The sequence below is a fragment of the Ranitomeya imitator genome, chromosome 5 (genome assembly GCF_032444005.1).
Source record: "Ranitomeya imitator isolate aRanImi1 chromosome 5, aRanImi1.pri, whole genome shotgun sequence".
Taxonomy (NCBI): Eukaryota; Metazoa; Chordata; class Amphibia; order Anura; family Dendrobatidae; genus Ranitomeya; species Ranitomeya imitator.
In genome coordinates, this window is record NC_091286.1 from 83,563,519 (window position 1) to 83,591,047 (window position 27,529).

General features: G+C 46.5%; 1 protein-coding gene across 1 annotated transcript; it reads right to left on the minus strand.

Moving 5' to 3' along the window:
• Nucleotides 1-1,553: 1,553 nt before the first annotated feature.
• On the minus strand, nt 1,554-27,373 carry PEX13 (peroxisomal biogenesis factor 13). The gene is made up of 4 exons (XM_069768895.1): nt 27,187-27,373; nt 23,266-23,975; nt 10,122-10,247; nt 1,554-6,792 (listed from the first exon to the last, which is right to left on the minus strand). Exons 1-4 carry the CDS (start codon nt 27,261-27,263, stop codon nt 6,491-6,493), a joined length of 1,215 nt encoding a protein of 404 aa, XP_069624996.1. The 5' UTR covers nt 27,264-27,373; the 3' UTR covers nt 1,554-6,490.
• Nucleotides 27,374-27,529: the final 156 nt, after the last annotated feature.

A 27,529-nucleotide genomic window follows, 5' to 3' on the forward strand; every position in this document is an offset into this window, starting at 1 on the left:
CACACTCCGCCCACGCACTTCCGCCCGCTCCCCCGCACTTCCTGCTGCAGCGGTTCTGCACATCAAATCGCAGTAAAACCCGCAGATATATTTTTGATCTGCGGGTTTTACTGCGATTTTGACCTCACAATGGAGGTCTATGGGTGCAGAACCGCTGCGGTTCAGGAAGAAGAATTGACATGCTCCTTCTTTTTTCCGGGAGCTATTCAGCGCGGCTTTTTTTTTACAATTTCCGGACCATGTGCACAGTGTGTCCTGTTTTCCATAGGGTACAGTGTACTGTACCCTGCATGGAAAACAGCTGCGGAACCGCAGCGGCAAAACCGCCGCGGTTCCGCGGTAAAAAACGCACTGTGTGAACATGGCCTAAAAGCTAAAGCTAGATTTCATCATGGGTATTAACTACTGTAATAGTTCCTGGAATCCCACCGATTAAGGAATGGAGGAGTCGCCTTCTTGTTCATCTTTGAGAAAGGAAGGGACCGTGCACACTGCTCCCTAACTGTGCCTAAAGGGAACCCGGCAGGCGACCCATGCTGCCAGAACCAGAACCATATCATTCTCGGAATGCTCCAGCGTTGGGACCATAATGGGAGATGGGAGTAGTCCGGCTTCAGTCCTGGCCGGATCTTCCTAGCGCTGCTGCACAGGATTGTTAGGTCTGTGCCTCACATGTGCACAGGGTGAGTCCTCCATCAGCACTGGGAGAGCCGTAATGATCTCATCTTTGGTTATGGTCCCGGCTGGATCTTCAAAGTAGATTTTTTTCAGAAGCATCAGAGCATTTTAGAGAATAATATACCTAGATGCAATTGTGCAACAAAGTCACAGCACGCAGCAATTTCCATCACAAATCAGATGGCATGCAGCACTTCATGTTTATAGATGCGTGGGAATCATCAGACTGCACTCAGATGACATCTGAGTGCAGTCCGATTTCCACACAGAATAAAGATGGAAAACATTTTTTGCCAAACGGGCTACGATTTTGTCATGCGAGAGAATCAGATCACACTAAGCTGACCGTCCGATCAACTCAGATCAGCGTTTGATCGGAGTGTCATTAACGTAATCGATCAGATTCTCTATGGTCGTGTGACTCCGGCCTTAATACGAGTCGCTAAAATAGGTTTCACTCCTTCTGTAAAACGCCATTGAAGAGAGTAATCTCCACATCTTCTACTCCTTCCTGGGGTGCATCACAGGGTCAGGAGCCCCCATTCTGCTAATATTTGAGGGTTGAGAGAGGGGCACATTGTAAGCCATAGGTTCTTACCCATCCTTCTGCATATCAGAAGCCAGCAGACAGAGACAAGCATGTCAGTGATAAGGAGAGAATGGCGGGCCACAGGTTGTGCCCCCCTGGCACAGAGGTTTGACGTTGAAGCACCGTCCTACTGCCAAATGGCCAAACTTGTGTCCTTCAGGCTTACTGTCCTTATAGGATTTCCATTAGCACTAGACCAGCCAATGACTCTGCTGGATGCTCCAATACACCCAGTCAGTCCTGGACCCTAATCCATTGTGCAAAAGAAAAACACGCCAGAAGTGTGTAATAAATATTTAGAACGTTTATTTCATACAACGTAGCACACAGCTATCATTTTTTTTTTAATAAAATAGACTATTTTATTTCATTAATCCAGAAAGATCTCCAGAATTGTAATTATTTACAGCAGTTTTCTGACAATCACACTAGAACAGGAGAGACTCGCACCCACCCTGCTGACCAACGACTCCCACCAGGCGTCACCTACGGCAAAGGTCGGGGGCTGCTCCTATGTGGTTTGCTGACGTATATGTCAGTAAGTGGCAGGGGTAGACAGTGCCGAAATGTAGAAACTACATGTAAGACTTTCTGGAATTAGAGGATTATTGCATCCTGTTAAATATTGTCCTTGTAATCAGATTCTAATATGGAAGTGTAACCTACAGCAAAACCCTAATTTCACAGCCATTACAAAAAGTGCGTATTTATCATACCTGTGCCCAAGACATATTTTCATGTATCTTTTTGGACCTTTGGAGGCATTTTGCGTTTACTTAAATGCAATTAGGTTTGTCTAAAAAAAAAAATTTTTTTGTTTTACTATTTTATTTACAAATTTGTACTAATTAGTTTCTACAGCCTCTATGTATCACAGTACATAAATCATTGTGCTGCCTGCTGACCGTGAGCTGGGCAGGATTTATACTCCTTTTCTCTTCACCTGAATTATACTTTATGACCAGTTAAAATGTGAACTTTGATTTGGTCATAAGACAGCTTAGAAGATTGCTCACGAGAGGAGAGATAAGAGTTACAGACCAAGACATCAGTTCATGTACTGTGATACATACAAGATGAAGAAGCCAAATGGTACTTTTTTTTTAATGAAACCCAGATGATAAAATGATTTTTTACATGCATTTAGGTACATGTACAGCAAGAGAACAAAGTTCATCTATTTGACTCACGGCTGCTACTACTATTTATAGGCCAATGGAATAATCAGTGCTTAAAAGGGATTTTCAGTTTCCAAAATTCTTCTACTTCTAGACATGAGTTAGCTAAAAATAAATTAGCCTAGGTCGACCCTACGCTCAGGAGGTGTGCACCCAAAAGTGACCACTGTCGGGATGGCTGTCGAGGCATCTGTCCACCATGAGGAGCCACTGTAAAGAATCGTATACTGCACGGTACATGTTTCTTTGCAGTAGCCCGCCATACAGGATCGTGTAGTCTGCGGCACTTTCCTGTACAGATAAATGGTATGATGGCTAAAGGAACACACTTTTGGCCTCTGTCTGGTAAAGGGGGTCCTTAGGGCACACTACTAACCTGAAGATCTCACAACCTATACTGCAGGCCAAGTGCCTACACAGTGTGCACCTAGCCTTCCTCTCCCCGTGTCCAGCAATGATTCTCCACCGCTGGTCTGGTCTTTCTTGACAGGCTGCAGTGGTGAAGTCATGGATAGAGCACACATCAGCGCTGCCACCAATCATTAGACTCTACTAATGACCCTTCGGGCCACTGAGCTCAGGGATTGGCTACTGAAACGTTAGACTATTCCATTGTCTAAGGGAACAGAAGAGATGAACTCTGCTCTCTAGACTGCTGCAGGCGGCTGGACATCTTCATGGCCAGGACTGACGGCTACTTCTATTGGCTGCTCTGCAGTGGATCACTTTCCAGAGACTGCTGTATGGTGAGCGACTGAGCATGTGCGACCAGGTCTCATCTCATTAGACGGACGTGCACGTCATTATGCACTGTGAACACCAGGTGGAGCCATATGTAAGGAAATGTCATAACTCTTCACTGGAGGCGATAGCTAAAGGTGGTGCAGCCCCTTTAAGCCCTTCATTCTGCTGACAACCAGAGGCAAAAGAAAGCGCTCAATTAAGAGGATAGATTCCGTAAGAAAAGCCTCCGCCTGACTGCAAACCACCACAAAGGAACATGTCACCGAGACGTGGAGTTTCTATATAATCTGACCAAACGCGCAGCCCCGTGAGATCTCCACAGTCAGGATCACAGCAGAGATTTCAGGCACAGAGAATGTCAATGGGATCTCCAGGTAGAAGCACCTAAATATTACATTACAAACTAAATAGAAGAGTCATTGACGGGGCGGCTGCGCATGGATTTGGGGCTGAAAATTCATTTTTGGAATTGGATTTCATTACTATTTCTCCGTTTGACTTGTCCAGGCTCTTGGTCTCCCTGAATATTCAACTTTGAAGTGTTCTGTGGTCGTAAATCAGGTGCGAGGAGCTCAGAAAAAGACAGAGATTTTTAAAGTGAAACCCAGTTGAAATGATTTGTAGCCAAAAATGTGTGTTTTTACCGCAAGTAAGAAAGAAAAAAGTCCCCAAAGGTGAAGAACCGCTCTAAGGTCTGTAACAAGCAGCAGACTTGGGAATATCTGACCATTAAAGATTAACATTGCCAGACATTGAACCTTTACACTGATCATAAAGGTCTCAGATTACGGAGGAACGACTGTGCCTGCACGGAGATCCCGCTGCTGACAGTCAGTACGGAGGCGGTCCTGCCCTGCCGTGGGGTCACGTGTGCCCACCACATCAATATGGCAGAAACAAGGGCGTGCCGGGTTCTGGGCACACAACGCTCCAGTGTCCATGATATGCCACACGGTCCTGCCAGTAATTCACTACAGACTGACTCTTAGGGAGCGTTCACACTGACAAAGAACGGACCGATTCGCTTCCATGTACAAACCCCTTTGCTGTTCATATATTCAGGCTTTTCAGCTTATTTTAAACACTTAAGGTTTCCAAAGACACCAAGCGGTTAAACGAAGCGACCTGAACATTCGTCAGGAGTTTAGACGCTCAAAGGGTATTCCCATCTCCCAAGATCCTATCCCAATATGGAGTAGGTAAAGTAAGAATAATATTAGCAAATACCTCCAATTAGTAATGTAGGATAGTTCTCCTGATTCACTATGTCACCCCATGTTCAGGCATTGCAGGAGCTTAGGTATCCATGGTTATGACCGCTCATATAGTGACGGTTAGCTGTTAGTGGTCGTAACCATGGCTACCTAAGCTACATCAATGCCCTGCACATGGGGTAAGAGACGGCGAATTAGAAGAACTATTCTAAATTCCTAATTGGAGGCATTTGTTAATACTATTATTACACCTACATATTGGGACAGGATCTTGGAGATAGGAATACCCCTTTAAGGCTATGTTCTCACGATGAGCTTTTGGTGCATTGTTGTTATTTTAACTGGGTTACTTGAGGTTTTTTGGAGCGTTTTTGATGCTGCGTTTTTGTCCGTTTGCTGTATCATGCTTTAAATAAAACTGCTTGGTTTTTGATACTTTTTTTTTTTTTTGCTTTGACAAAACTTTATTGACATACATGGGTGCAGATTACATGCGGTTTTAGTGCGTTTCCGCTGCGGAACCCCACTAAAACCGAATGTGCGTGTTTTACCTGCGGATTTTCTGCATCTAATGCGAGTCTATGGGGAAAACCTCAAAAGAAAATGCAGCGTGCGAAGAGAAATGGACACGCTGCGGATTTCAACCACGCACCGCAGGTTTGTTTGCGTAGCGTTAAAAAAAGCACAGTGGGCAGGAGATCTATAGAAATCCCATCCACTCTGGGGAAGCTGTAAGACGCTGCGTTCTTGACAGTCAAAAATGCGCCACAAGCTGATGGTGAGAACGTGGCCTTACAGTACAAGTCAATGGGAGGATCACAAGACGTCTGAGCGCTTCCTCAGCGTTTTCATTGTTTAATGCATTTATAAAAAAATAAATCTGCAAAAACGGCAGCAAAGAGACGTCCACAAAATGCTAAACTGGAATCGGACAGAGATGGGAACGGACTGGCCATCGGTCTTCACGTACCGGATTTCTATGCAGCTGTCCGGCTCGGGTCAGTCCAGGCACTGCGTCCCGATCTCACTCCGATTAATACGGTCGTCTGACTGCGCCCTTAGATTAGGGTGTGCCCTCCGCTGATTATCTGGGGTCACAAGACTGCCTCCTAGAGGAGGTGACTGGTACGGCAGGTCGTGCATGGACCAACCCATTCAAGTCCATCACCCCGACAAAGAGAAATCCTCTGTAAAACCCCCTAATGGTGCAAAATTCATCCATTTGAGAATTCTTAGTAGTATTATTGCTGATCATTAAAAAAAAAGTAAAAAACACAATGCGAATCACCGTATATCAAATAAATGATTACCAAAAGACATTATTAGATCACCGAAAAGTACCCAAACTGTAGATAGTTCGGTGATCTAAAAAACACAATGCAAAACCGTGACTTCTGTGTTGCCCCACGTTGATTTTGGATTACGATCTAGTAGAATCTTTCATTTTTTAGCAATTTTTTAAACACTGGAAACTCGGCCACACACATCCGATACGTCAGCCGCCGATCCGGTGAGAAGTTCTGCTCAGGGTGGGAAATTATATATGGGAAAACATGGCACCAGCAAAGAGCGAAAAAAAAACCCAGACAAACCCAAACCATTGCTGCCCAAAGGAAAGCAGTGATCCAGCATTGTGGTGCCACCGTCAGAACCTTTTCTAGGATGGGCCGCCGCTCTACCGGGGTTCGAGCCCACGCATGCCGCTGTGTCTGGATAAATGAAGCCGTCAGGGACCCCTGTAAAACCCCCCGCATTGATAGTAATGATTTCCTTAGAAATCACTCCCAAGATAATGATCAGAAATCACAAATCAGGGTCACGTGCAACTGGATGCATCAATCTAATCAACCAGCTTAATTTTAAAAAAAGCAACAAAAATGGGGATCAAGTTGCCCCTCTGGGTCTGTACAGTGAGGCCAAAGCTCCATAAACACAGTATTGGAGGAACGCCCTTTAATTGTTAATCTAGTGTTACGAGGGTATCTAGAGACCCCAGAAGACGCCTCTCTGTACATGGCTCCGCTACCTGCGGTGGAGCTCACGCTCACTGCACGCTCCATGTCAGGAGCAGCCGCACCTGGGCTTCTCTACAGATCGAACGTGTCCCTGTGGCCCAGGTTTGGGTCGACATCACCTACTGTGCTGTTGGATTCCACAAATACGGACTCCAGTGCGGCTTCCTGCTCTTCCAGTGTGGCCACCGGAGTGGCTGCGCTCAGCGAGGTGGGGATCGGGCACGGCTGCTGCTGCTCCTCCTGACGCTTCTCTGACTCTGCAGCCTTTTTGCCTCTTCTTTTGCCCAGGATTTTGATGTAGTTGGCAGGAAGGAATCCGGTTGTCTGTCCATCCACGCTCCCGAGCAGCCAGCCTCTTACTTTAGGTTGTTGTTCTGAAAAGGAATAAACACTTTCATCCTTAAGGACTATGGGAAACATCAGAGGACTTTAAAGGCAATTTAAACGGACTGTCACCCCTGGGATGTATATAACCTATTAATATGGGCATACAGGTGATAGAAATGTTACACTAGTCCTACCTGTATGCCTCATATCTGCCATCTTGTTGAGAAATCCCCTTTTATTTCCTTATGCTAATGATTTTTTCCGGGGCGTGCGGTGCCTTTAAGAAATCTTTGCCTCCTGTCCTCATTACACCACCCTCCTTCCATCAGTGTCACAGTGTGCGGTGATGTGTAACGGTGGCTCCAGAATCCCGCACCCTGCAATAGCGCGATTATACAGTACCTGTTCTGTCCTATGGGCATTGGCTTCAGCATTGTTCTGTGCAGGTGAGTCACTGATACTTCCATTGCAGTGACCTCCGGCGTGCGCAGTGATAAGGTGCTCTCGCTACCATGCATACATGGGTGACCGGGGCATCAGAAACGGTATGGTTCCTAACTATGCAGGGAGGAAGGAAATGGGGAGAGCACCTTATCGCTGCGCACGTCGGCTTCTATGCAGAAGTATGCTGAATCCAAGGCCTATAGGAGGACAGAATAGGAACTGTATAATTGCGCTATTGCAGGTGCTGGATTCTGGGGCCACCATTACACGTCATGGGGCACTGACATTGGTGGGAGGGGGGGGTTGGTACCCAAATGAAGACAGGAGGCAGAGATTTCTTAAAAGCACCGCAATCCACAGAGCCTGGAAGAAATTATTAGCATATAGAAATAAAAGATGATTTCTCAACAACAAGACCGCAGATATGAGGCATACGGGTAGGACTACAGGTCCTTCTCAAAAAATTAGCATATAGTGTTAAATTTCATTATTTACCATAATGTAATGATTACAATTAAACTTTCATATATTATAGATTCATTATCCACCAACTGAAATTTGTCAGGTCTTTTATTGTTTTAATACTGATGATTTTGGCATACAACTCCTGATAACCCAAAAAACCTGTCTCAATAAATTAGCATATCAAGAAAAGGTTCTCTAAACGACCTATTACCCTAATCTTCTGAATCAACTAATTAACTCTAAACACATGCAAAAGATACCTGAGGCTTTTATAAACTCCCTGCCTTGTTCATTACTCAAAACCCCCATCATGGGTAAGACTAGTGACCTGACAGATGTCAAGAAGGCCATCATTGACACCCTCAAGCAAGAGGGTAAGACCCAGAAAGAAATTTCTCAACAAATAGGCTGTTCCCAGAGTGCTGTATCAAGGCACCTCAATGGTAAGTCTGTTGGAAGGAAACAATGTGGCAGAAAACGCTGTACAACGAGAAGAGGAGACCGGACCCTGAGGAAGATTGTGGAGAAGGACCGATTCCAGACCTTGGGGAACCTGAGGAAGCACTGGACTGAGTCTGGTGTGGAAACATCCAGAGCCACCGTGCACAGGCGTGTGCAGGAAATGGGCTACAGGTGCCGCATTCCCCAGGTAAAGCCACTTTTGAGCTACAGAGAAGCAGCACTGGACTGTTGCTAAGTGGTCCCAAGTACTTTTTTCTGATGAAAGCAAATTTTGCATGTCATTCGGAAATCAAGGTGTCAGAGTCTGGAGGAAGACTGGGGAGAAGGAAATGCCAAAATGCCTGAAGTCCAGTGTCAAGTACCCACAGTCAGTGATGGTGTGGGGTGCCATGTCAGCTGCTGGTGTTGGTCCACGGTGTTTCATCAAGGGCAGGGTCAATGCAGCTAGCTATCAGGAGATTTTGGAGCACTTCATGCTTCCATCGGCTGAAATGCTTTATGGAGATGAAGATTTCATTTTTCAGCACGACCTGGCACCTGCTCACAGTGCCAAAACCACTGGTAAATGGTTTACTGACCATGGTATTACTGTGCTCAATTGGCCTGCCAACTCTCCTGACCTGAACCCCATAGAGAATCTGTGGGATATTGTGAAGAGAAAGTTGAGAGACGCAAGACCCAACACTCTGGATGAGCTTAAGGCCGCTATTGAAGCATCCTGGGCCTCCATAACATCTCAGCAGTGTCACAGGCTGATTGCCTCCATGCCACGCCGCATTGAAGCAGTCATTTCTGCCAAAGGATTCCCGACCAAGTATTGAGTGCATAACTGAACGTTATTATTTGTTGGTTTTTTTGTTTGTTATTAAAAAACACTTTTATTTGATTGGATGGGTGAAATATGCTAATTTATTGAGACAGGTTTTTTGGGTTATCAGGAGTTGTATGCCAAAATCATCAGTATTAAAACAATAAAAGACCTGACAAATTTCAGTTTGTGGATAATGAATCTATAATATATGAAAGTTTAATTGTAATCATTACATTATGGTAAATAATGAAATTTAACACTATATGCTAATTTTTTGAGAAGGACCTGTAGTTTCACATTTCCATCATCTGTGTGCCCATATTAATAAGTTTTATATGTCCCAGACGGTGACAGACTCCTTTTAAAAGGTGTATGGCCTGGTTTACATTTAGAAAAGCCCAAAAAGATGACAAATGTGTGATCACAGGGGCACCCACTGCTGAATCCCCATCAATTACACGAACATGGGTCACGTTTCCCCAGTCTTCCTCTACATGGTTGGGACTGAAAAGATAGATAATGAATGGGTGCATCTGTGCAGAGAGTCATGGGTAAGAAAAAATGTATTATGTGGGGAAAACAGATGGTCCACTACTGGGATACCATCTTTTTAAATGAAGTAGTTAAAATAAAAACACCATATACTCGCCTCCTGGACCGTTGGCGTTCCCGCGATGTTACATTGTAATGTCACGTGAGTCCTGCAGCCAATCAATCACCGCTAATGGGCTGCAGCGCTCTCACTTCTTCAACATTCATCCAAGCGAAGAGAGAGGTAGGGAGCTCAATGATGGCCACTGACTGGCTGCAGGGCTCACGTGGCTTATCAATGTGGCTCGGAACGGTGCCAGCCCGAGAGGCGAGTATATTGCAGTTTTATTTTACGTTTTTAAAAGGGATAGTTCGGGTAGAGGTCAATCCCTTTAACGTGCACAAGTTGGTAACAAAGACAACATGTCGCACTCTGGTTCCCAGCCACGAGTGTAGACTAGTGCTGATAACTGGACAAAACCATTACAGCCATTACCGCCGGAGGGGTCAATCTGCAGAGGATGAGGGTGGCGCAGTACCACGAAGACGCGCACGTCTGGTTATGGCGCCACAGCTCACAGATATGTTGTGGGACTGTAGACTGGACCTGCTGCTTCCCGACCCATGAGGATGGTGGTCTCGGTAAGGGCGACGTCTTCTTACCTTTAGGAGCCAGGTTGAGTAAATCTCCAGCATGGAAGGAAATCTCTTCTTCGCTAGTAGCAGTGAAGTCGTACTCGGCTCTTCCCACCACGTGGTCGTCCTCACCACTTGCCCAGTTTACATTTTCTAGACAAAACATAAATTGTTCTGTGAAACTTGATAATGTTCCTGGTATGGAATACGTCCAGGGAGAAAAACCTATTGTTATTACATAGACCGCAAATACAGAATCCATAGAAATCTATCGGCCGCACTACCATGCGCCACCACCAGGGTTAGGAAAAAATAAAGGTGGCAGCTCAGAACAAGGTATATTAGTAATAGTGCGTTCACATACCGCCACATGGGCCGAAGGAGCTGCGTGTAAGAGGCCTGTTCACGAGAAAGTAGCCTGCGGCGGTGAGGTCAAATACAACCTGCTCTGATCTGGATACTGCAGGAAGATCTCAGCCACATTCACGTGGCGTCTACACCAGAGACATTCTCCAATGTGGAGAAAAAAAACGAGGTCCAAATATATACAAAATGTCACCCACAGACCACAAAGCATGGTGTTTGGTGGCGGCTCACTATATAGGAGCGCAGAAAAGACTTCATTCTCTTATACAGTGCAAAAATAACAAAAGGACACAACCTCTCTGTTCAGGGAATTTTGGAAACATTTAAAGGGATTGTCCAACTTCAGGGACTTTTTTTTCTTTTACTGAAATGCATATAATTGGGGGGAAAAAAAAATTAAATCATTTTTGGAACTGGGTCTCATTAGCCCCTTAACGATCCGGGGTATTTCAGTTTTTGAATTTCTGTTTTTAGCTCCTCTTCTGCCCAGAGCTAGAACTTGTTTTATTTTTCCATCAATATGGCCATATGAGGGCTTGTTTTTTGAGGCACAATTTGTACTTTTCAACGACACCATTGGTTTTAACTAGAAAGAGCTCCAATTGCTGTGAAATTGCAAAAAAAAGTGCAATTCCACAATTTTTTTCTTTTTTAACCATGTTCACTAAATTGACCTGGCGTTATGATTCTCCAGGTCATAGACACCAAACATGTCTGGGTTCTTTTTGATTTACACGGTGAAAAAAAAAAATTCCAACATTTGTTTAAAAAAATATATAAAAATGGCGCTACCAAAAAAACGTAATTCTGGCAGTTTAGCTTTTTTACTCGTTACACCATTTAGCGATCGGGTTAATTATTTTTTTATATTGATAGATCGGGCGATTCTGAATGCAGCGATACCAAATATGTGTCTATTTGATTTTGTTTTTATTGCTTTATTTTGAATGGGGGGTGATTTGAACATTATATATATATTTCCCTTCCAACTTTTGGCATGCTTCAATAATCTCAATGGGAGACTAGAAGCTGCAGTTGTCCGATCACCTTTGCTACGCACAGGCAATGATCAGATTGCCTGTATGTAGCAGAAATAGTCACTTGCTATGAGCGCTGATCACGGGGCGGTGCTCATAGCAATCTGGAAATGACAACCATAGAGGTCTGCTGGAGACCTCTGGCGGTCATGCCAACCCATCGGCGACCCACGGTCATGTGACGGGGTCATTGATGGGCGGGATTTCCGACGTGCTTCCGGGAAGCGCAAGTTAATTGCCGCTGTCAGAGATTGACAGCGAAATTTAACTAGTTAACAGCCATGGGTGGATCGTTATTCCACCTGCGGCTGTTGCGTGCACATGTCAGCTGTATAGATCAGCTTTCATGTGCCCAGAAAGGTGCGGGCTCAGCGCAAGAGCCCACGCCAAACGGGTGAGTCTGGCATGGGCGTACTATTATGCCCAATGTCGATAAGGGGTTAAAAATGTTGCACGGTTTGGCTTTTACAATCTCTTTTTTTTCCCCTTTGTGTGGTCTGTGGTCATAAAACAGCTGAGAAGAGCCCAGAAAAACACAGATAACAGAGTTAGCAACTTGTCATCAGACTGTCACAGTGGCTGAAAGCAGATCCTCAGTTCCCCCGTTCGGCAGCCAATAGTGAAAATGCAGAGAATCCAGATTCACAAACTCAGAAAATGTTTTCTTTAACCCCTTCCCGACCCATGACGCCACGTAGGCGTCATGAAAGTCGGTGCCAATCCGACCCATGACGCCTATGCGGCGTCATGGAAAGATCGCGTCCCTGCAGGCCGGGTGAAAGGGTTAACTCCCATTTCACCCGATCTGCAGGGACAGGGGGAGTGGTAGTTTAGCCCAGGGGGGGTGGCTTCATCCCCTTGTGGCTACGATCGCTCTGATTGGCTGTTGAAAGTGAAACTGCCAATCAGAGCGATTTGTAATATTTCACCTATTATAACTGGTGAAATATTACAATCCAGCCATGGCCGATGCTGAAATATCATCGGCCATGGCTGGAAATACTAGTGTGCCCCCACCCCACCCCACCGATCGCCCCCCCAGCCGGCCGGTACACTGCTCCGGCTCCCCTCCGTCCAGTGCTCCGCTCCCCCCCGTGCTCTTGTCCGCTCCCCCCGTGCTCCAATCACCCCCCCGTGCTCCAATCACCCCCCCTGCACTCCGATCCACCCCCCCGTGCTCCGTTCCACCCCCCGTGCTCCATTCCAGCCCCCCCGTGCTCCGTTCCACGCCCCCCGTGCTCCGTTCCACCCCTCCCGCGCTCCGATTCCCCCCCCCGTGCTCCGATCCCCCCCCCCCCCGTGGTCCCCCCCCACCCCATCATACTTACCGATCCAGCCGGGGTCCCGTCCGTCTTCTCCCTGGGCGCCGCCATCTTCCAAAATGGCGGGCGCATGCGCAGTGCGCCCGCCGAATCTGCCGGCCGACAGATTCGTTCCAAAGTGCATTTTGATCACTGAGATAGATTATATCTCAGTGATCAAAATAAAAAAAATAATAAATGACCCCCCCCCCCCCTTTGTCACCCCCATAGGTAGGGACAATAAAAAAATAAAGAAATTTTTTTTTTCCACTAATGTTAGAATAGGGTTAGGGCTAGGGGTAGGGTTAGGGTTTCGGTATGTGCACACGTATTCTGGTCCTCTGCGGATTTTTCCGCTGCGGATTTGATAAATCCGCAGAGCTAAACCGCTGCGGATTTATGGCGGATTTACCGCGTTTTTTTCTGCGCATTTCACTGCGGTTTTACAACTGCGATTTTCTATTGGAGCAGTTGTAAAACCGCTGCGGAATCCGCACAAAGAAGTGACATGCTGCGGAATGTAAACCGCTGCGTTTCCGTGCAGTTTTTCCGCAGCATGTGTACAGCCATTTTTGTTTCCCATAGGTTTACATTGAAATGTAAACTCATGGGAAACTGCTGCGGATCCGCAGCGTTTTCCGCAGCGTGTGCACATACTTTTAGAATTAGGCTATGTGCACACGGTGCGGATTTGGCTGCGGATTCGCAGCAGTGTTCCATCAGGTTTACAGTACCATGTAAACATATGAAAAACCAAATCCGCTGTGCCCATGGTGCAGAAAATACCACGCGGAAACGCTGCGTTGTATTTTCCGCAGCATGTCAATTCTTTGTGCGGATTCCGCAGCGTTTTACACCTGTTCCTCAATAGGAATCCGCAGGTGAAATCCGCACAAAAAAACACTGGAAATCCGCGGAAAATCCGCAGGTAAAACGCAGTGCCTTTTACCCGCGGATTTTTCAAAAATGGTGCTGAAAAATCTCACACGAATCCGCAACGTGGGCACATAGCCTTAGGGTTAGGGTTGGAATTAGGGTTGTGGTTAGGGTTAGGGGTGTGTTGGGGTTAGGGTTGTGATTAGGGTTATGGCTACAGTTGGGATTAGGGTTAGGGGTGTGGGGGGGTTAGTGTTGGAGTTAGAATTGAGGGGTTACCACTGTTTAGGCACATCAGGGGTCTCCAAACGCAACATGACGCCACCATTGATTCCAGCCAATCTCGTATTCAAAAAGTCAAATGGTGCTCCCTCACTTCCGAGCCCTGAAGTGTGCCCAAACAGTGGTTTACCCCCACATATGGGGTACCAGCATACTCAGGACAAACTGCGCAACAATTACTGGGGTCCAATTTCTTCTGTTACCCTTGTGAATCTAAAAAAATGCTTGCTAAAACATAATTTTTGAGGAAAGAAAAATGATTTTTTATTTTCACGGCTCTGCGTTGTAAACGTCTGTGAAGCACTTGGGGGTTCAAAGTGCTCACCACATATCTAGATAAGTTCCTTGGGGGGTCTAGTTTCTAAAATGGGGTCACTTGTGGGGGTTTCTACTGTTAAGCCACATCAGGGGCTCTGCAAACGCAACGTGACGCCCACAGAGCATTCCATCAAAGTCTGCATTTCAAAACGTCACTACTTCACTTCCGAGCCTCGGCATGTGCCCAAACAGTGGTTTACCCCCACATATGGGGTATCAGCGTACTCAGAAGAAACTGGACAACAACTTTTGGGGTCCAATTTCTTCTGTAACCCTTGGGAAAATAAAAAATTCTGGGCTAAATAATTATTTTTGAGGAAAGAAAACGTATTTATTATTTTCACGGCTCTGCTTTATAAACTTCTATGAAGCACTTGGGGGTTCAAAGTCCTCACCACACATCTAGATTAGTTCCTTTGGGGGTCTAGTTTCCAAAATAGTGTCATTTCTGGGGGATCTCCAATGTTTAGGCACACAGGGGCTCTCCAAACGTGACATGGTGTCCGCTAATGATTGGAGCTAATTTTCCATTTAAAAAGCCAAATGGCGTGCCATCCCTTCCGAGCCCTGCCGTGCGCCCAAACAGTGGTTTACCCCCACATATGGGGTATCAGCATACTCAGGACAAACTGGACAACAATATTTGGGGTCCAATTTCTCCTATTATCCTTGGCAAAATAGGAAATTCCAGGCTAAAAAATCATTTTTGAGGAAAGAAAAATTATGTTTTATTTTCATGGCTCTGCGTTATAAACTTCTGTGAAGCACCTGGGGGTTTAAAGTGCTCAATATGCATCTAGATAAGTTCCTTGGGGGGTCTAGTTTCCAAAATGGGGTCACTTGTGGGGGAGCTCCAATGTTTAGGCACACAGGGGCTCTCCAAACGCGACATGGTGTCCGCTAACAATTGGAGCTAATTTTCCATTCAAAAAGTCAAATGGCGCGCCTTCCCTTCCGAGCCCTGACGAGTGCCCAAACAGTGGTTTACCCCCACATATGAGGTATCGACGTACTCGGGAGAAATTGCCCAACAAATTTTATGATCCATTTTATCCTACTGCCCATGTGAAAATGAAAAAATTGAGGCGAAAATAATTTTTTTGTGAAAAAAAAGTACTTTTTCATTTTTACAGATCAATTTGTGAAGCACCTGAGGGTTTAAAGTGCTCACTATGCATCTAGATAAGTTCCTTGGGATGTCTAGTTTCCAAAATGGGGTCACTTGTGGGGGAGCTCCAATTTTTAGGCACACGGGGGCTCTCCAAACGTGACATGGTGTCCGCTAAAGAGTGGAGCCAATTTTTGATTCAAAAAGTCAAATGGCGCTCCTTCCCTTCCAAGCCCTGCCGTGCGCCCAAATAGTGGTTTACCCCCACATATGAGGTATCAGCGTACTCAGGACAAATTGCACAACAACTTTCGTGGTTCAGTTTCTCCTTTTACCATTGGGAAAATAAAAAAATTGTTGCTAAAAGATAATTTTTGTGACTAAAAAGTTAAATGTTCATTTTTTCCTTCCATGTTGCTTCTGCTGCTGTGAAGCACCTGAAGGGTTAATAAACTTCTTGAATGTGGTTTTGAGTACCTTGAGGGGTGCAGTTTTTAGAATGGTGTCACTTTTGGGTATTTTCAGCCATATAGACCCCTCAAACTGACTTCAAATGTGAGGTGGTCCCTAAAAAAAATGGTTTTGTAAATTTCGTTGTAAAAATGAGAAATCGCTGGTCAAATTTTAACCCTTATAACTTCCTAACAAAAAAAAATGTTGTTTCCAAAATTGTGCTGATGTAAAGTAAACATGTGGGAAATGTTATTTATTAACTATTTTGTGTCACATATCTCTCTGGTTTAACACAATAAAAATTCAAAATGTGAAAATTGCGAAATTTTCAAAATTTTCGCCAAATTTCCGTTTTTATCACAAATAAACGCAGAATTTATTGACCTAAATTTACCACTAACATGAAGCCCAATATGTCACGAAAAAACAATCTCAGAACCGCTAGGATCCGTTGAAGCGTTCCTGAGTTATTACCTAATAAAGGGACACTGGTCAGAATTGCAAAAAACGGCAAGGTCTTTAAGGTCAAAATAGGCTGGGTCATGAAGGGGTTAATGGTGAAGTTAAAAATCCAGTGCAAAAATAAAACCTTTAAAATTCATGGCCTAATAGGTCAGCCATGAAAAATACAATTCCAGCTAGAGGAAATCCTCCGATCGACGCGTTTCGGGTATGTTAACCCTTCGTCCTGATGGTATCTTACCTCCGCTGATTTCTTAGTCAGATCAGGTTTACACTGTTGTAACCTAATTAACAAACCTTAACCCCTATCTGACCTCGGATGGGATAGTACGTCCGAGGTCAGCTCCCCTGCTTTGATGCAGGGCTCTGCGGTGAGCCCGCATCAAAGCCGGGACATGTCAGCTGTTTTGAACAGCTGACATGTGCCCGCAATAGCGGCGGGTGAAATCGCGATTCACCCGCCGCTATTAACTAGTTAAATTCCGCTGTCAAACGCAGACAGCGGCATTTAACTACCGCATCCGGCCGGAAATGACGTCATCGCCGACCCCCGTCACATGATCGGGGGTCGGCGATGCTTCTCCATTGTAACCATAGAGACTGATTGCCGGTAGCTGTGAGCGCCACCCTGTGGTCGGCGCTCACAGCACACCTGATTTTCTACTACATAGCAACGAACAGCAGATCGCTGCTATGTAGCAGAGGTGATCGGGTTGTGCCTGCTTCTAGCCTCCCATGGAGGCTATTGAAGCATGGCAAAAGTAAAAAAAAGTGAAAAAAATATAAAAGTTTAAATCACCCCCCTTTCGCCCCAATCAAAATAAATCAATAAAATAAATAAATAAATAAATAAAATCTACACATATTTGGTATCGCCGTGTTCAGAATCGCCCGATCAATAAAAAAACAGTAATTAGACCTACTGGTAATTGTATTTCCAGGAATCCATCCTGACAGCACACTGGAGGACGTCCTTATTATCCTTGGTGGGACAGGAACACGAGAGGTTAAAAGGACCCTCCCCCTACCACCCTTCAGTGCTTTTCCAAAGTAACACATCTGGATGGATGCAAAAACACAGGTTTATTCCGACAACATAATCAATCATACAAATGTTACATCACATGAGTATAAGGATCATACATTAGGGAGGGAACTAATAGTGCTGTCAGGATGAATTCCTGGAAATACAATTACCAGTAGGTCTAATTACTGTTTTCCAGTTCACCACCTGACAGCACACTGGAGAAATACCAAAGGAGAATGGTATTTAGGGTGGGACTACTGCTTGAAGTACCTTCCTACCAAAAGCCAACTGAGGCGATACTACATCTAACTTGTAGTGCTTCGAAAAGGTACTAAGGCTAGACCATGATGCAGCTCTGCAGATCTGATCTGCCGTCGCCCCCCCTTTCTCTGCCCATGACGTGGCCATGGCTCTAGATGAATGGGCTTTGATGCTGACCGGGGAATTTTGCCCGCTAGCTCTATAGGCTAAGTTGATCGTGGATTTTATCCACCGTGCGATAGTCGCTTTAGACGCTTTCCTACCTTTATTTGGACCCCTGAACTGGACAAACAAATTGTTGTCCTGTCTCCAGGGTCTGGATATTTCAAGGTACCTGAGCACCGAGTCCCTTACGTCTAAGTTATGATAAAATCTTTCTTTCTGATTTTTAGGGGACTGGCAAAATGATGGTAAGACAATTTCCTGATTCATATTGGAATCTGACACAACTTTAGGGAGAAACGCCGGATCGAGTCTGAATACTAGTTTATCCTCGAATATCTGCAAGTATGGATTCTGCACCGACAGGGCCTGTAGTTCCCCCAATCTTTTTGCCGACGTGATTGCAACTAAAAATGCGGTTTTGAGAGAGAGTTTATCTACTTCTATATCCCCCGATACATCCCACGCCGGTTTACATAGGAAATTCAGAACCAAGTTCAGATCCCACCACGGCGGGACAGAACGTCTAATCAGTGGTTTTAGTCTCTGGACGGCTTTAGAGAAACGGCTAATCCAGGGATGAGCAGAAAGGGAAGAGTCAAAGAATACACTTAGGGCCGCTATCTGGACCCTCAATGTGCTTGGTCTAAGACCTTTTTGAAACCCTGACTGCAAAAAAATCAAGAATTTTGGGGATATTTGGGTGGTCAGTATCAACTTTCGTCTCTCCGCAAAACCCACAGAATCTCTTCCATATTTTCAAATAAATAGCCGATGTTACCGGCTTCCTGCTCGCTTGAAGGGTAGAGATGACATCATCCGAGAGTCCTTTTGCTCTCAAGACCTTCCGATCAGGATCCAGGCTGAAGTGCTCCTGGATTCTGGTGTAGAACTGGTCCTTGTAGAAGAAGATCCTCTCTCTCCGGCAACAGGAGGGGTTCTTCTACTGATAGTTTTCTCAACAATGGGTACCAACTGCGTTTCGGCCAGTGAGGAGCTATGAGAATGACCTTGGCCTCGTCCTCGCAGATTTTCCTGAGTGTCCTCGGAATCATCGCTAGAGGAGGAAATGCATACAGGAGACCGTGATTCCAGGGTTGTGAGAAGGCATCGATCGCGGCTGTACTCTCCCAGGGGTTTAGGGAGTAGAAAGTCCTGAGCTTTGCGTTTCCCTTTGAAGCGAATAGGTCCACCGTCGGCATTCCCCAATGATGACACAGGTCTTTGAACACCTCGTTGTTCAGTTCCCACTCCGTGGGGGATACGCTTTTCCTGCTGAGGAAATCTGCCAACTGGTTCTTGGAGCCCTCCAGGTGAATTGCCGTGATTGACAGAACCGACCTTTCTGCCCACTTGAATATCCATTCCGCCAGGTCTTGCAATGCCGGATGTCTTGGACCCCCTTGATGTCGCAGGAATGCTACCGTTGTCGTGTTGTCTAAAAAGACCTTCACATGTTTGTTCTGTAGCAGATGTTGTGCTGCCGTCAGGACCTCCCAAACCGCTTGTAGTTCCCTGTGGTTTGATGACTGGTTGCTGTCTGCCTCTTTCCAGCTACCTTGAAAATATCTTCCCAGTACATGACCTCCCCAACCGAGCTGACTGGCGTCTGTTGTAACTGAAACGCTTGGTGTTTGAAGCCATGGTACCCCCAGTCGGAGGTTCCTGGGAAGAGTCCACCAACCCAGAGATCTTTTGATCTGCGGAGTAAGGTTCAGAGTTCGGTTCAGCGAGTTTTGTCTTCTGTTCCAGCTTCTCAGGACTCCCCTCTGAAGCTGTCGAGAATGAAACTGGCTCCATCTTACACAGGGAATACACGCCGTCATCAGACCTAGTATCTTCATCCCGTCTCTGATCGTATTCCGACCTTGGGAAAAGTGACGGATCTTCTGTATTATGCCCTTCAGCCTGTCCTCCGGAAGGAAGGACATTCTTGTTTGTGAATCGAGCATGACTCCCAAGAATTTTATTTTGGGTTTTGGGATTAGGTCTGATTTTTGCCAATTTACAATCCATCCTAGATTCTCTAGAGTTGAGATGAGGGACCGACAGTTGATCCTGAGTTGGACTTCTGAGTCTGCTGCTATTAGGAAGTCGTCCAAATAGGGGACCACCATTATATCCTGAATCCTCAGGAAAGCAACTTCTTCTACCATAAGTTTTGTAAAAACTAAGAGTGGAGGCCAGGCCGAAGGGGAGACAGCGGAATTGGAAATGGAAGATCTTTCCTTCCAAGACTACCGCGAACCGCAGGAACCTCTGATGGTTTAGATAGATGGGAACATGGTAATATGCACTCTTTAAATCTAGAGTGCACATGACCATGCCTTTTCCCAACAGGGGAATGGTGGACCGAATCGACTCCATCTTGAACCTTTTGTAAATGACCCAATTGTTCAGATGTTTTAAATTTATAATGGTTCTCGATTCTCCCGATGGTTTTGTTACCGAGAAGAGATTGGAGTAATGACCCCTGCCTTCTTCCTGAGGGGGTACTGGGACAATGGCCGCCATTTTTAGAAGGTCCTGAATATCTGACCACATGGGGGATGACAGTTTTAGATGGGAGCTGGATACCAGGAATCTTTCGGGAGGAAGAGATGTGAATTCTATTTTGTATCCCTGGGATACTATCTGTAAGACCCATGGACTTGACGTGATCTCCCTCCAACCTTCCAGAAAACCTGTCAGACGACCCCCTACTCTGATGGCGTCATTTTCTGCGGTAACTGGAACCCTGTCCAGAGTAGCTTGTTTCTTTATTTTTAGGCCTGTTATCCCCCCCTTTTTGGTAGCTCCATCTACCCTGCTTTTCCTTACCCCTATAATCGGGTTTTTGATTATAGCGGGGCCTCCGAAAGGGCTGGAATTTTTTAGGTTTCTCTTCCGGAAAACCTTTCTTAACATCTGCAGCTTTCTCTAAAATATCGTCGAGGACTGGTCCGAAGACCTTGCCCCCGGAAAAGGGTATAGCACACAATTTATTCTTAGAATGCATGTCCCCTGACCAGCTCTTAAGCCAGATGGCTCTATGGGCTGCATTCGATAGCGACTGGCCCCTAGCTGCGAACCTAACCGATTCTGCAGATGCATCTGCCAAGAAGGTAGTTGCTAGCTTTAGCAAGGGTAGGGATTTTAGAATATTATCTCTGGACGTTTTAGCTATTAATTGATCTTTAAGATCATCTAGCCAAAGGTCCATGGAGCGGGCTACTGATGTCGCTGCAATATTAGCCCCAATAATTGCCGAGGAACTTTCCCAGGCCCTTTTTAGAAGGCCATCTGCTTTTCTGTCCATGGGTTCTTTCAAGTTGGACGAATCTTCAAACGGAATCGCCGTCCTTTTGGAGACTTTAGCCAAGGGTATGTCAATTTTTGGTACATCAACCCACTCTTTGATTTCCTCTGGGTTAAACGGCAAGCGGAGTCTGAAGTCCTTAGGAATAGTCAGTCTCTTCTCGGCTTCCTCCCATTCCTCCAGAATCATAGATCTGATATGGGAGTTAACAGGGAACACTTTGGATGTCTGTGAGCGCAAGCCTCCAAACATTTCGTCCTGAACGGAGCAAGATGGCTGCGGCTCCTCCACCTGCATGGTGTGCCGCACTGCTTCCAACAGCTCTCCAGTGTCCGCAGCAGAGAACAGATATCTTCTCCCTTTCTCCGGGGGATCTCTACTCTCATCTTCCTCCTCTACCTCCGACCCACAGGATGATGAGTCTATGGAAGAGTACTCGACCCTTGGTCTTTTCCTCGGCCTCTCCGAAGGTGAAGGTGAGGGTGAGACTTGAAGGAGTACCAGACTTGAGACTGAAGCCTGAACTTCCTCCCTTATCATGGCTCTCATATTAGACATAAGAGACGCCTGCTCCTTTCCTATGACTTTGCAGGTGCATGCTTCACATAGGGGTTTCTGCCAGGAATCCTTTAGCTTAACCGCACAGATAGGACACTTCTTATTCCTACTGGGTTTCTTTACCGATTTCTCAGATAGGGAGGCTGCCTATGGAGAAATATATATATATATAGCAAACACTAGCGGGTTTTTTTTTTTTTTTTTATGGCCTCTACTTACTAGTGCTGCTGACTCCTGACCCTCTGCTCTAGAGATCACTACTGCCCCTGCACATACCTTTTTATTCTGTTCCTCACTCAAAAAATGACGCTCCAGCGTTCTCCACCGCTCTTTCCTCTGCACTTCCTGTAGCAGAGACGCCGTCCGTCCCCCTCAGCCGCAAACCGGAAGTGACATGCGGCCGGAAAGAGGAAGGTGCGGCATTGAACTGGTTCCCCCAGCGGCCGCATGGAGACGCCGACGCCAGCAGAGGCCGCCGCTGAGCCTGCACACACCAGGGGACGGACGGAGGGATCGAGAGCCCCCGCCAGGAGGAAGCGATCCCCAACCCAGGAGCAGCGCTACACTGGTAGGCTGAGGGACCCTTCGGGCGGGTGTCAGCCAACGGGAGTCACAGGAGGGAAGGGTGAGGCTGAGCCCCCCCGATCCACATCCCCCCCGCACAGAACGGCAGATCCTCTCGTCCGTTCCTATCCCTGATGGGACAGGAAAAACACTGAAGGGTGGTAGGGGGAAGGTCCTTTTAACCTCTCGTGTTCCTGTCCCACCAAGGATAAGAAGGACGTCCTCCAGTGTGCTGTCAGGTGGTGAACTGGAAAAAGCATTAACCTGATCGCTAAACGGCGTAACGAGGGGAGAAAAAAAAAAATAAAAACGAAACTTTTTTGGGTCGCCGCGACATTGCATTAAAATGCAATAACGGGCGATCAAATGAACGTATCTGCACCGAATTGGAATAATTAAAAACGCCAGCTCGGCACGCAAAAAATAAGCCCTCAACTGACCGCAGATCATGAAAAATGGAGACGCTACGAGTATCGGAAAATGGCGCAATTTTTTTTTTTTTTTTTTTAGCAAAGTTTGGAATTTTTTTTCACCACTTAGGTAAAAAATAAGACATGTTAGGTGTCTATGAACTCGTAGTGACCTGGAGAAGCATAATGGCAGGTCAGTTTTAGCATTTAGTGAACCTAGCAAAAAAGCCAAACAAAAAACAAGTGTGGGACTGCACTTTTTTTGCAATTTCACTGCACTTGGAATTTTTTTCCCGTTTTCTAGTACACGACATGGTAAAACCAATGATGTCGTTCAAAAGTACAACTCGTCCCGTAAAAAATAAACCCTCACATGGCCAAATTGACGGAAAAATAAAAAAAGTTATGGCTCTGGGAAGGAGGGGAGCGAAAAATGAACACGGAAAAATGGAAAATCCCAAGGTCATGAAGGGGTTAATGGAGAAGGAGCAGAATAGGACTCAACAAAGACATTGCTGAATGAATTTACTAGGTTGGCTAATGATGGGGAATAGCCATAGAAAAGTGACTTAATCCTCCCCAAAAATGACTAAAAGGGGTCATCCAGTCTTAGGCTACAAGTCTGCAGTCACTCAGATCCTAAATAATGAATTTCCTACAGTTCTGGACATCCAGATTTCACACTCACCTTCAATACTTTCCCCATTGCCAGAAGACAGGAGCTTCCAAATGAGGTAGGGGCCACCAAGAACGACGGCAAGAAATAAGAAAATAGGCCACGATTTTGCTGAATTGGTTCCATCACTCCCTGGTCCAGCCCGAGCCACCGTCCCGGCACTCTCTGTCCACAAATCATCATTTTCTGAATTCTTCCGTAGACCCAAAAGTCTCTGCAAACGTCGGTAAAGGAAACTGATGGTTCGGACAAGTGCAAATGCAGAAAACACCTTTGTAAAGTGGACCTTTAGTCTGGAAAAGTGGTTGGCCACATCCAGAACAGCCCGGAAACTATTATAGACAGCAGAGAAGGTGGCATCCATCATCATGCTGACCGAGGCAAAGGCGTGAACGATGCTCTCAATGGACTGGAAGGCCCCACGGCTGCTCTCCTCAGCTTGGCGTACAAACCTACTCGGCGGTACGTCATCGGTCTGGAAGCGGTTGTAGCTCATTCCGCTGCCATACCCATAGCTGTAGGGGCTGTAGCCGCCATAGAGCGAACTGCCATAAGAGCCATAAGAGCCAAAGCCTGGGGAAAAGGAGTTGTATCCGGGGCGGTAGGCACCAAGCGTGCCAGCGCTGGTCTGCGGAGAAGGTCTAGGCAGGACAGGCGGTGGCACCCTGGTAAGTGTTGGCTGCCCTGGTCTGGTGATTGTGCTTGCTCTTAAGTCAGCTGACCTAAAATGGGAACACAAAGTGGAGTTTGGTTAAATTTCCTCCAAAACTACAATGTAATCCACTAAGAAGTAAAAACGACCACCACTAAACTCTACATCGATGGTCGCCCTACGTTCACAACAGGCCTGAAACCATCCAAGACTCATGGGAAAGGCAACCAGCTGGCACTTTAATACCTTGCTATGCTTAATGGGGTTTTCGCAGGACAGCGTTTCTCACCCCAATGGCCACCACTTGGTTTTAGGCTATGTGCACATGGAGTTTTTTTTTGAGACCTTAAAAAATAACTTTTTTTGTGTATGTGTAGACCAGACAGCTCCTTTTGGAGATTTTCATTTACTGAAACGTTTTGCTGATTATTTTTTTTTCGGAAGCATTTTTTTTTTTGCGCAGCTTTTTGATTGGACAGTGAATAATTTGGAGCGTTTTCCATCAATGACGTTTCATGCACTTTCCTTTCTACCATCAGGGCGTTTTTAAAATCTGAAGCAGAAAAATTGCTCAAAAGTCTGAACATATCCCGTACATTCCTAAACCAAGAATCTGCAAAAACCCTAGTCCATGCCCTCATCATCTCCCGCCTTGACTACTGCAACCTCCTGCTCTGTGGCCTCCCCTCTAACACTCTCGCACCCCTCCAATCTATTCTAAACTCTGCTGCCCGACTAATCCACCTGTCCCCCCGCTATTCCCCGACCTCTCCCCTCTGTCAAACCCTTCACTGGCTCCCCATTGCCCAGAGACTCCACTACAAAACCCTAACCATGACGTACAAAGCCATCCACAACCTGTCTCCTCTATACATCTGTGACCTTGTCTCCCGGTACTTTCCTGCACGCAACCTCCGATCCTCACAAGATCTCCTACTCTACTCCCCTCTTATCTCCTCTTCCCACAACTGCATACAAGATTTCTCTCGCGTATCACCCCTACTCTGGAACTCACTACCACAACATATCAGATTCTCACCTACCATCGAAACCTTCAAAAAGAACCTGAAGACCCACCTCTTCCGACAAGCCTACAACCTGCAGTAACCACCGATCGACCAAACCACTGCACGGCCAGCTCAACCTTCACCTTCACCTACTGTATCCTCACCCATCCCTTGTAGATTGTGAGCCCTCGCGGGCAGGGTCCTCTCTCCTCCTGTACCAGTTATGACTTGTATTGTTCAAGATTATTGTACTTATTATTATGTATACCCCTCCTCACATGTAAAAGTGCCATGGAATAAATGGCGCAATAATAATAATAACATATGAACAGCAAAGCGGTTTCATAATAGAAGTGAATAGTAAGAGTCTTGAAGATGTTTCTAAGCTACTTTTTAGGAATTATTTGGAGCAGAACCAAAACAATGTTGAGTCAGAGCACTGTTGGTAAAGGTGCAGTGCATAGGCGTGCGTTCACACTGCGGCCACTTACCATGCAGGACCGAAGATGAAAACCAATATGAGCCAATACCCCGCAGTACGTAAATAATAGTAATAGCACATGTGAGTAACATTGATGTGATAAAAAAATTGCATACGGCATACCGCCGCGACACGCTCCCAAAAACTGGATGCCGCTCCAGTGATTGTTTACAAGATGCTGCAGTGACAGGAGTACAGTGCAAATCACCGCTGCAGTCAATCACTGAGCTCAGCAGTTCATGCTGACTACATCAGCAAAGCTGCTGAACTCAGTGATTGACTGCAGCGGTGCGGTGCAATATAGTCATGAAGTCTCTGCCTGGAAACACTGGGACAGCGATGCAGAAGTACAGCTGGACCCGGGGAGGGAACTTAGCACCTCTTTTTGTTAAATGAATCAAATATTTGCCAATGGGGTGAAAACGCTATTCCTAGAGAACCCCTTTAAGATCTCTGCCTGCTGTAAGTGAATGTATTATTTCCATTGTAAGGCCGGTAACGATTTAGACTTAGATGATGTTCATTTCACATTGAGAAGCCAGGGTCTGATGTCTATAAAAAAATTACAAACATCCTCACTCGGTATCACGTGTTCTGTACCTTTGTTAGGAATCGCAGAGTCCACTATGGCCTCCGCAGATGGTCATTATTCTTGTGGTTAAAAAATAACAGTTTTTATGGCACAAAATACTGTGCAGGTTTTAAAGGGATTGTTTATTTTAACGGTTTCTGCATATGTGGGCAAATTATCACAAATTATTAAGGTTGACGACCTATGCACAGGATGAATCATCACTATGAGATTGGTGGGGGGGCCAACACCCCCATAGATCAGCTGTTACAGATATTATTAATTAGTGATGAGCGAACGTGCTGGGACAAGGTGTTATCTGAGCATGCTCGGGTGTTATCTGGGTAGTGCTCAAGACTACATACTTTTGAGCTCGCTGTAGACACTCAGCACCTGAGCGCGCTCGCTCATCACTATAATCCCACAGATTCTGCGCACGGAGCAGATCCTGCTGTGGATCCTGTATTATACACCGCCTGGAGGGAAGCACAAGACTGAGATCACACATCCCAGGATTTGCCGTGTACACAGGCCCTGGGGGAAGAGACACAGGACGGTACTGATTACACGGGGGGGAGGGGGGAACGGTACTGATCACACGGGGGGACGGTACTGATCACACGGGGGGGGGACGGTACTGATCACACGGGGGGGGACGGTACTGATCACACGGGGGGGGGACGGTACTGATCACACGGGGGGGGGACGGTACTGATCACACGGGGGGGGACGGTACTGATCACACGGGGGGGGGACGGTACTGATCACACGGGGGGGGACGGTACTGATCACACGGGGGGGGGACGGTACTGATCACACGGGGGGGGACGGTACTGATCACACGGGGGGGACGGTACTGATCACACGGGGGGGGACGGTACTGATCACACGGGGGGGGGACGGTACTGATCACACGGGGGGGGACGGTACTGATCACACGGGGGGGACGGTACTGATCACACGGGGGGGGGGGACGGTACTGATTACACGGGACAATACTGATAATAGGGCCTGTGGACTGTTCCCAGGCCCACACATAGCGCTGCTATATCCCTCCGTGTGCCGGCACCTGCGTACAGCGACAGCTGCCCCGGTGTAACCAGTAACATCCCGGACACGTCCCTTGGTGAGCGGACACAACTCTGATCTTTGGACCCTGTATCGACTGATCACCCACAATGCGACCACCCTCCTCCAGGAGCCCCCGGCAGCGCTCACTCACTGAAAAGAAGTCGTGGGGACCCCGCCCAGAACCCGCCGGGTCTCCCAAGGTTTAGGAGGAGCAGGCTGAGCCGCCATCCCGCACCGCTGCAGAGCCACGCACAAGCCTGACTAATCCACCGCCGACACTTCACTGCTGAGCGAAATACAGGCCTGACTAATCCACCGCCGACACTTCACTGCTGAGCGAAATACAGGCCTGACTAATCCACCGCCGACACTTCACTGCTGAGCGAAATACAGGCCTGACTAATCCACCGCCGACACTTCACTGCTGAGCGAAATACAGGCCTGACTAATCCACCGCCGACACTTCACTGCTGAGCGAAATACAGGCCTGACTA